Raw genomic sequence first — 10802 nt, 5'->3', positions numbered from 1 at the left:
ATGCTGGACCCTGACCTCTTGGAGAAAATGAGACAAGCCAAGGAACGGGATCCAGAGAACTTGTACCTCGCTGTGCTCTACCTTGACCAACGTGCTGATGAAGGAGAAAACATTCAAGATGAAGTCCGTGAGTTGGCTGGAAATGTGAGCACTCTGTGCTGCAGTGGCAGTGGCATGTGGGCCTTACTAAACCTTTACATAAAATACATATCAGTTGATGAGGCCGTTGATTTGGCAGAGAAAGTTCTGAAAGAACATCCAGATGTGCGTTATCTGAAGAAATTAGTTGCGTTCTGCTACAGATGGAGGATCGTTTATAAAAGCTGTAGTTCCCCAGAACAAAGCATGATGGACAGAGCAATCGCTCTCCACGAGGAGCTGCTCTCTCTTTACCCTCACTCTTCACTCAAAAGGGAAATAGACCTCGCAACTATCTATGCAAAGTCACATCACAGCAAGGCCAAAGCTGAGCAGATGTTTCAGAAACTGCTCAAAAATGAACCTGCAGAACCTGAAGACAAACAGATGCTATACAACAAATATGCAACTCATTTATACTTTAATCGAAATGACTCCCACAGGTCGATACAGTATCACATGAAGGCAGCAGCAATACCAGAAAAATCCTTCAGCCGTGAGAACAGCATCAGAATCCTGGAGGAGAGTAAAGACAGAGGCATAATGTGCAGAGAAATAGAGGAGTTTCTCAGAAATCTGCAAGAGCCAAGGCAGTACAGATAGGGAGGCAAATTTAGGGGGTACAATTTTGTCCAAGCAAAAAAAAAAAAAAAATTTCTACAAAGGCGTTTTGCTTTCACACGTGGTAATAAAGAGCAACAGAATCCTGGAGAAGAATGAAAAACAGGAGGGGGCCAATTCTGCCAGGGCGTCCAAAAAATAAGGATAAAAACTAACTAACTTCAGTTCTAAACTGAAGAAGGATGGCGCTAGAAATTTAAGCCTCGTCGGATCATAAGCGTCCTATTTCTGCTAAAGCTGCTATCGTTTAGTGCTATCACACTAAACGATTTCATCATTACATTTAAAGAGACACACACACTAAAACGGAGTGTTCTGAGAGAGCTGGTTTATACAGGGTCACAAACATGACATGAATAACAATGTTCACATCCAGCACAAAGATTAAATAGAAAACAAACACTCATTTCTAACATAATATATTCCTTTTAATTATTAGAGTAAGTAATTTGGCAGAAATATTCGAGTTCAACGAACATAAATGGAAGAAATGAGTTCTTTAGACAGATTAACAACTTCACATACGCTTTACTGTCTGGGTTTACAACTAGCACATGCGCCATCTGCTGGTGAACTAAGTATTACAAGATGGCGTCCAAAAAATGATTCATCATGTTGCAGAGTACGATGAATTTATAATCTGCCGCTCTCCTCTCCGAACACACGCACGCTGGCAAACTGATCATGTATGTATGAGTATTTTATTCAGCCATTATACATCTACAATCATTTTTAAACAATACAGACAGTTCAAACAGAGTCAACAGACTCTAGAATTACCACAGTGTGTGTGATGACGTCAGGAATGTGGTCAGAGCCGTTGACAGCTTGGTCGGAGGAAGGTTAATGATGATTCATGCTCCGTCGATAAACACATTTTAAAGTATTTTTTTAGTTTGGATGAAATCAAACTGTGGTTTTCAGTTACTGATCATATTCGATTCATCCCGTATCAGTTCTGAGGAGTTTTGAATAATATTCATAAAGTTATTCATTAGTCATGAAAGTTAACGGCTAATGTTCTGACTCTGGCTCTCCTAAATAACACGTTTTTTTTATTTATCAGGGGAGATGTTTGATCCCGGCTCACAACACAATTCATCGGTTTCTGTTAATTTGTCTGTAAATACAGAGCCAGAACACACTAGCTGTCTCCTGAGTCCTTTCCACAACCCAGAACACACGGGGTTACATCAGCAATGCACAAACAGACCGTTATATAACGTAACTTTCTACATAGGGTTGCAAACTGGTTATACTACTGCCTAACAAGTCTGTAATACGGCAGAATGAACATCCCTGCAGACATCATTTATTACAGATTGAGCTGTGTCATTACCGGTGATGTCATCATTGTCTCACGTTTAGCAGCTTTACTTTTGTCTCCAAAAAGTTTGTAACCTTACAAACCGATCTATGTAGCCATTTATCCACGACCTATAGTTGTCATGGTAACAGTTGAATAAACAAACTAGACAACGGGCTGCAGACACTCAGGCTCCATCAAAATCTGGTAATATTACTGTACCTTTTGAGTCTGCGTGGTTCCTCATCTTCTCACAGCGTCTCTGCCGGCTTCCTCACCCTTTGTTTGTCAACAAATGCACATGGTGTCAGAGGGGGAGGCGTGACCGTTTTTATGACACTGCAGTTGCACTCAGTGACCTCCTGATGGCGCCAAAGCGCACCAAAACTGACAACATATTGAGGCTTTGAGTTTTAATTTTTAAGAAAGGAATGGAAAGTCACATAACATCCTGCTGATAAGGAAAGTGCCACGCCTCTGTCACGGACAATTAAAGCTGCTGCTGCACATCACGTCATCCAGACTAGAGAGCTGAAGCTGGAGCGACTGTAACCAGAGAGCACCATCAAGAGGAAACATCTGCTCGACTAAGTCATCTTCAGAAAACGACTGAGAGGAAGAAACAGTAGAAAGATGAGGTGAGTATCTGACTTGCATACGAATGTTTACATGTTTTTAATTTATTAATTCCAAACCCTTTCCTTTTAGTCTTCCCCTTTAGCTTCATTATTTTAGTGTTTCATAAATTTACTTTTCTCACTTTGTTGCTTTTGTGACTTTTTGTTTGTCTGGGGTAAAATAATAATAATACATTTTATTTATAAGTTTCAATTTCAAGACACTGTACATTTGTTAAAAAGACAGAAGGATCAGAACAGTAAGGACAGACTAACAGACACTGCAACATTACACACAAATCATAAATAAAACAACATGAAGGTGCAGCGACAGATTAACAGATCACACATCACAATCATAGATTAAAAGCTTATTTGGAGAGGTGAGTTTTGATTAGTGATTTGACAGGGGTGAGGGGTTCACTGGATCGGGTGTGGGTGAGACGGGGTGCAGCACAGTTCTGGATGTATTGGAGTTTATTAAGGACTTTGGATGATCATTTTTAGAAACAGAAGGGTATCAAGTGTATCACATTAAGCTAATATTAATAAAAACAAGTTAAAGATGGATTTTGATAAACTGTTGTCTGTCGGTGAGGTAGGATTTTAACCAGGAAAGAGCAGTGCCAGTGAAGTTGAGTGAGTGTTCTATGCTGGATAGAAGCACCGCATTCAAGCAAGCTCAGTTCACCCCTCTGCTCAAAAAACCCACACTAAACCCAGCCCAGGTTGAAAACTACAGACCGGTTTCTCTTCTGCCCTTTCTGTCAAAAATACTTGAGCGCACAGTCTTTAAGCAAGTCTCTGAGTTCCTGTCCAGAAACGATCTTTTTGACCCAAATCAGTCACGCTTTAAGCGGGGCCACTCTACTGAAACTGCACTACTGTCAGTAACAGAATCGTCAGTCCTCAGTTCTATTACTGCTAGACCTGTCTGCTGCCTTTGACACAGTCAACCATCAAATCCTCCTATCCACGCTCTCTGAACTTGGCATCTCAGGATCTGCCCTCTGCTGGTTCGTGTCCTACCTCTCTGGGCGATCCTATAGAGCAGGGGTGTCCAAACTTTGTTTCTTGCAGGCCAAAATTGTCGTGTTAGAAACGCTCACGGGCCACAGGTTTTTTTTTTTAAATATAGTTGAAAAAATAGTAAGGCTTTGTAGATCAGAATCAAAAGAAACCCTTTCATAAAAGGGAATCAAATATTTGATTCCTACTTTATTAGTTTTTTTCTCAGAGCCTGTAACATGGTTCATTTAGCTCAGGTCATTAAATGGTTAAACAACAGTCCGCTTGTTTGCAAAAACTTTGCATATGTTTTTTTTTCATAGTTTACAAAAAAATGTGGAAAATAGTAAAATCTGTAGATTTAAAACAACAACATACATGTTACTGAACATTTTCTGTTTTAGGAATATTGTTCAGCGCTTGTTAACATGAAAAATAAGATAACGTGCCAATCTTAATCAATAAAATCTTCTGATTCTTCATTTGAAGTCACGGGTCAAATGGCCCTCGGGCCGCACTTTGGACACCCCTGCTATAGAGTGTCGTGGAAGGGAGAAGTGTCCAAAGCGCACAGCTTATCCACAGGGGTACCTCAAGGGTCAGTGCTTGGTCCCCTTCTCTTCTCCATATACACAAGCTCAATTGGTTCAATAATCCGCTCTCATGGCTTCTCATACCACTGCTATGCTGACGATACCCAGCTCTTCCTGTCATTCCCACCAGACGATGTTACAGTCTCTGCAAGAATCTCATCATGCCTTGCTGATATCTCTAAATGGATGAATGAACAGCACCTTCAACTCAATCTTTCAGAGACTGAGCTCCTTATCATCCCAGCCAGTCCCTCTATGCAACCACAGATCAATATCCAGCTTGGAACAACCAAACTCATGCCCACAAAGTCTGCCCGGAACCTGGGTTTCATGATCGATGACCAGCTAACTTTTAAGGTTCATGTAGCTTCGATTGCCCGGTCATGTCGATTTGCCCTGTACAACATCAGGAAGATCAGACCTTACCTGTCAGAACACGCTACACAGCTCCTGGTACAGGCTCTTGTGATATCACGCATCGATTATTGCAACTCTCTACTGGCAGGTCTTCCTACATGCACTATCAAACCTCTGCAAATGATACAAAATGCAGCAGCACGACTGGTCTTCAACCTTCCCAAAAGAGCACATGTCACTCCGCTGTTCATCTCCTTACACTGGCTCCCAGTTACTGCTCGCATCAAATTTAAAACTCTGCTGCTCGCTTACAAAACAGTGACAAAAACGGCTCCTCCTTACTTTAACTCTCTCATCCAGGTCTACACTCCCTCCCCCCCACTACACTCTGCCAATAAAAGGCGTCTGATCCAACCTTCACAACAGGGTCCTAAGTCTCTGACTAGACTCTTCTCCTCTGTCGCCCCCCGGTGGTGGAATAAACTTCCAAACTCCATTTGATCTGCAGAGTCCCTCTGCACCTTTAAGAAAAAGCTAAAGACCCAGCTCTTTCATGAATACCTACTAACTTAATGATGATGGTTTCGATATCATTGATGATGACGGTTGTGACGATTGTTTTTGTTTGATAACGATGACTTATAAGATGGTTTCTATACTGATTAGAGCTCCCAAGAACTGCCGTCAATGTTGTGCTTTGCCTCTGGTCACTTCCTGTCAGCACCTGTGTGTCCAATCAGACTCAAAGCTGATCGTTTGCTCTTACTGACATTGTTCCCTTTTTTCTAGATCCTTGCTTGTGTTGTACTTACTCTCTGATGTACGTCGCTTTGGATAAAAGCGTCTGTTAAGTGAATTGTAGAATTTTAGAATTGTAGAATACTGTGGCTGATGGTGTCAGGGGCTGCAGTGAAGAGGTGGATTGTGTAATGGAAAATGGATTTTGCTGATGTGTTAAAATAAAACTGTGACAGTTGCTGAAATATCGCTGTTCAGATTGCACCATGCCCATATCCTGTTTACCCTCTGAGGCCTCTGCGTAAACCTGCAGCCATGCTTTGAAGGAGGGGGATTGTGAAGATTTCCATGAGAGAAGGATCTTCCTGCGGGCAATCAAAGAGGCAAAAGCAATAACATTGTCCTGAGTGGTCGAGGTGACAAGGTCGTCAGGAGACCTCCCGAAAATAGCTATATGCAGGGATGGATTGATGTTTAGACCTAAAATGTCGGAGATGGGTTTAAAGAAGGATTGCCAATAATTAACTAATTTAGAACAGGACCAAAACATGTGAGTCAGGTTGCAAGGAGCCTGGGAGCATCTACCACAAGTTTCATCGATTGTATCTGGAAATATTCTGGAGAGTTTATATTTGCTGTAATGAAGTCTGTGGAGCACTTTAAACTGGATGAGAGACAGCCTAGCGCAGCTAGAAGATGAATTAACAGCCCCAAGAGCCTTTTTCCAGAAATCCTTAGAAAGGTTGATTTGTAGTTCGTTTTCCCAATCAGCCTTGATCTTATTTACCGCGGACTCGTTAGTTGTGAACAGGAGGTCATAAAGGTAGGAAACCTGACTTTTGGGCAAGACTCTTGCCTTGAGTGCCAGATCAATGCCACTGGGGTTTGGGACTTGAGGGAATGCCGGTGAGTGGGTCCTAGCAAAATTACGGAGCTGAAAATACCGAAAAAGGTCGGAGCTATTTAAATTGAATGCAGAACGTAATTGTTCGAAACTGGCAAAAACATCATTAACGTATAAGTCACCCAGACAGCGCAGGCCATTCCAATCCTAGCTGGTATAAAAAGATGATTATTACAGATGGGCGTTGCTTTAGGGAGGGAAGGAGAGCAGGAGTCAGCCTCTAATCAGCACCAGCTGCACTGGGGTGAGATAAACCAAAGTATAATTTTGTGAACATTGGCTGCCAAATAGTAGCTGATAAAATTGGGTAGCCCAAGCCCTCCCACTGACCTGCTCCTCTGGAGTAAAGTTTTACCTGTTCTCGCAAATAAAAGAAGAAATAATGTTGTTTATAGATTTAATAAAGGATATATTCCTTATAATTATATCCCCCCCCCCCCCCCTTTTGATCCCTTTGAACCCTCAGACCAACTTTAAAGCAACTGATAACGGCTCAATGCGAACAACAGTGAGGAGAGCGGACAGCCTTGCCTATTGCTGCGAAAAAGAGGAAATGGTTCTGAACACTGTGTGTTTGTACACACAGATGTATAGGGGGAGGAGCAGAGTAGCTTAATCCAGGAGATGAAGCTGGCACTAAAACCGAACTGTTGCAAAGTGAAAAAGAGATAAGCCCACTCCACCCTGTTAAAGGCCTTCTCTGCTTCGAGAGATATTACAGCTTCAGGTTCCGTAGAAGAGGACGGGGTGTGAATGATACCGAGAAGCCTTCTGACATTAGAAAAAGAGTGCCTCCCCTTTATGAATCCTGTCTGATCTTCTGAGATTACTGTGGGCATAATAGACTCCAGGCGACGGGCTAGGACCTTAGCTAGAATTTTAACGTCAACAGAAAGGAGTGAAATTGGGCGATAGGATGCACAGCTTGCTGTGTCCTTGTCTTTCTTGTGAATGAGAGATATAGAAGCTTGCATGAGTGTGGGTGGCAAGGTGGCATGATTGGTTAAACATTTCAAGTAGGAGTGGAGCAAGCAGGTCAGAAAACCGTTTGAAAAACTCTACAGGATACCCGTCTGGGCCCGTTGAATTGCCAATGCACATTGAGCAAATGGCCTCTTTGATTTCAGGAAGTGTGTCTGACTGTCATTAGGCAAAACTTTCGGTAACATTAATTTATCAAAGGAATTACATAATAGACTTTCATCGTTAGGGGACTTGGAGGTATACAGTTTAGAATAAAATGACCTAATTAAGTCGTTTATCTTATCTGGGTCAGAGGTTAGACAGCCTGACTCGTCTCGTGTCTGGGTGATCTGGTTGGAAGCCAATCTGGCCTTTAGTTGGTGGGCCAGAAGGCGACCCGCCTTGTCAGCATGTTCGTACATAGACCCACGAGAGCGGAGGAGGAGACATTCAGCTTCTGTAGTGAGAAGAAGGTTAAGCTCTGTATGGAGTCCTAGCCTTTCTTTGTACAAGTCAGGTGTTTGGGAAGTCGACAGTAAAACATCAAGGTTAGCTATAGATTTTTCTAATTCCCTCTGATCGTTGGAATAACAATTTATTCTATGATGATTTATCTAATTGTTTCTCTAACTTAGGCAAAACAATGGACACCCAACTCTCCCACAGGGAATCGTACAAAGGGGCAGAGGGGAGGCGGAAAAACGGATACATAATACTAACCAAAGAAGAAGAAAACACAGGAAGAAGGGGCTGCAGACTACAAAATAAGACAAAACAGACAATTGCCAGTTACTTTTGGGTAATTATAAAAACATAAACGGTCATCCACCAGCATATTTGACCCTGTTACTCAGACGGCCCAGTGTGTGCAGGTCAGACCACCACAGCAGTCACAATCTACCCATCTGTCAGACCACCGACAAACAAACAACGTCTTTTAACCGTTTAAAGGTTTACTGAACTCTCCTGATCATAATAATTCATCAAACTGAGTCCCAACGGTTTAAATCCAATAAAAGATTTAATCCAAACACATTAGATCCACATTAGGAGCCAAGTGTACCAATCCAACCCTAAAGGTTGGAGCGAGACAAATCGCAGTCCGTTGATTGGTTAAAAGAACCGCCACTTTCCGTCTGACAGCAGTAATAAAGGACAAACAGAAAACGTGCCATGTTTAAATATCCCGTAGATTTCGAGAGTAATTTCAATGCTGTTTTGGATTTTTGGCCCCCATGGGCGACCTTGGAGGTGCAGACCACTGACCGGACCGCTAGGTGGAAATGAGGTTTTTGACTTGTGAGCCATTCTGTTGTCACTGTGCAGAATGTGGTTTGACATTATGCTGCTGCAATAAACAAGGCCTTCCCAGAAAAGAGGTTTTCTATTTGGCAGCATATGTTGCTCCAAAACCTTTATGTATGGTTCAGCATTCATGGAGCCTTGACAGATGTGCAGTTTACCCATGCACCCCCATACCATCACAGGTGCTGTTTTTTTTATCTGAGCGCTGATAACAAGCCAGATGGTCCCTCTCCTCTTTAGCCCCGGAGGATGCAGCGTCCATTTTTTCTAAAAAGATTTCAAATTGTGAATTGTCAGAACTCAGGACAGTGTTCCACTTCGACTTAGTCCATTTTAAACGACCTCAGGCCCAAGGAAATCCAGCAATGTTTCTGGATCTGGTTTATATACAGCTTGCTCTCTGTATGGTAGAGTTTCAGCTAACGTTGTGAATCCAGAGATGAGCTGTGTTCACAGACTATGTCTCCTGGAGGTGTTCCTGAGCCCATGCAGTGATGTCCACCAAATAATTTAGTCGTTTTTTTATTTATCTGAGAAGTTTACTTAATTATCTGACTATATAATAGGGTAATAAAAGTGATTGACAGCTCAGGTTTAGAAGAGTAGAGGAGAAATTGCGAGACAAGACATAACAAACAAGAACACAAGAGTCAAAACTAGCTGCTGATGTGTTTAAATGTTTGTTTTTTATTCTCCATCAGTGCTGCTCAGAGTCAAACCACACTGGAGTCCCTGCAGTGCCACTTCACCTGGGACCTGGACCGCAGCAGGCCGAAACTTTTACTTCTGAAAGACAAAATGGAGGACTTCAGCACAGAGAAGGGAAATAGATGGCTGGGCCACATTTACAACCTGTGGGGGTTCATTCAGTATAAACTGGGGTTAAATGAAGAGGCGAGGAGCTTGTTCCAGAAGGCTGCAGAGACCCTCAACAAGCTGAGAGACGCAGATGAGGGTCCTTGGTTAGTGGTGAACTACGGGAACCTGGCCTGGCTGCACCACCACCTGGGAGATCTAGAGGAGAGTCAGGCTTACCTGTCAAAGGTTGATGCCCTGATGGAAAAATACCCATCTCCATCCCAGGACGACCTCCATCCAGAGATCTGCGCTGAAAAGGCCTGGACCCTGATGTTCTTCGGAGAGGACATGATTCTGGTTGTTGATTACTACGAAAAAGCTGCCAGGATGCAGGCGGACATGGTGGATTGGAACACCAGCTATGTCATATGGTTAAAGAAGGCCCAAAACTTCAGTGACCCAATGCTGGACCCTGACCTCTTGGAGAAAATGAGACAAGCCAAGGAACGGGATCCAGAGAACTTGTACCTCGCTGCGCTCTACCTTGACCAACGTGCTGATGAAGGAGAAAACATTCGAGATGAAGTCCGTGAGTTGGCTGGAAATGTGAGCACTCTGTGCTGCAGTGGCAGTGGCATGTGGGCCTTACTACAACTTTACATAAAATACATATCAGTTGATGAGGCCGTTGATTTGGCAGAGGAAGTTCTGAAAGAACATCCAGATGTGCGTTATCTGAAGAGATGTGTTGCGTTCTGCTACAGATGGAGGATCGTTTATAAAAGGAGAGATTACCCTGATCCAGAACAAAGCACGATGGACAGAGCAATCGCTCTCCACGAGGAGCTGCTCTCTCTTTGCCCTCACACTCCACTCAAAAAGGAAATTGACCTCGCAATTATCTATGCAATGTCACGTCACAGCAAGGCCAAAGCTGAGCAGATATTTCAGAAACTGCTCGAAAATGAACCTGCAGAACCTTCAGACAAACAGATGCTTTACAACAAATATGCAAATCATTTATACTTTCATCAAAATGACTCCCACAGGTCGATACAGTATCACATGAAGGCAGCAGCAATACCAGAAAAATCTTCCTTCCGTGAGAACAGCATCAGAATCTTGGAGAGGAATAAACAAAGACGCACAGAAATTGAGGAGTTTTTCGGAAACCTGCAAGAGCCAAGGCAGTAAAGATAGGGAGGCAAATTTGGGGGGAACAATTTTGTCCAAGCAAAAGAAAACAACAACTAATTTAAAAGAATCCTGGAGAAGAATGAAAAACAGGAGGGGGCCAATTCTGCCAGGGCGTCCAAAAAATAAGGATAAAAACTAATTTCTTGTCATTCAAAACTATTTGAAATAAATTAAAGGAAGGTTTATTTTTATTATTGTAACAGCCGACCTGCGGGGGTACTCAGACTTTGGAAGGTCCCCTCACAGGGGTCAAATAA

General features: G+C 42.7%; 1 protein-coding gene across 1 annotated transcript; it reads left to right on the top strand.

The window, feature by feature from the left end:
• Positions 1-10542, top strand: LOC136179460 (interferon-induced protein with tetratricopeptide repeats 1B-like). The gene is made up of 2 exons (XM_065956288.1): positions 1-131; positions 9252-10542. The coding sequence occupies exons 1-2, from the start codon at positions 1-3 to the stop codon at positions 10540-10542; spliced, it is 1422 nt and encodes a 473-aa protein (XP_065812360.1).
• The last annotated feature ends 260 nt before the right edge of the window (positions 10543-10802 follow it).

Source organism: Labrus bergylta, chromosome 6 (genome assembly GCF_963930695.1).
Source record: "Labrus bergylta chromosome 6, fLabBer1.1, whole genome shotgun sequence".
Classification (NCBI taxonomy): Eukaryota; Metazoa; Chordata; class Actinopteri; order Labriformes; family Labridae; genus Labrus; species Labrus bergylta.
The sequence above is the reverse complement of the archived record's forward strand: the minus strand, read 5'-3'. Positions and strand labels throughout refer to the sequence as shown.

Coding starts and splice junctions, on each gene's coding strand:
- LOC136179460 (XM_065956288.1), top strand. CDS start 1: ATGCTGGACCCTGACCTCTTGGAGAAAATGAGACAAGCCAAGGAACGG. Junction 132..9,251: donor ATTCAAGATGAAGTCCGTGA/GTTGGCTGGAAA, acceptor ATTCTCCATCAG/TGCTGCTCAGAGTCAAACCA.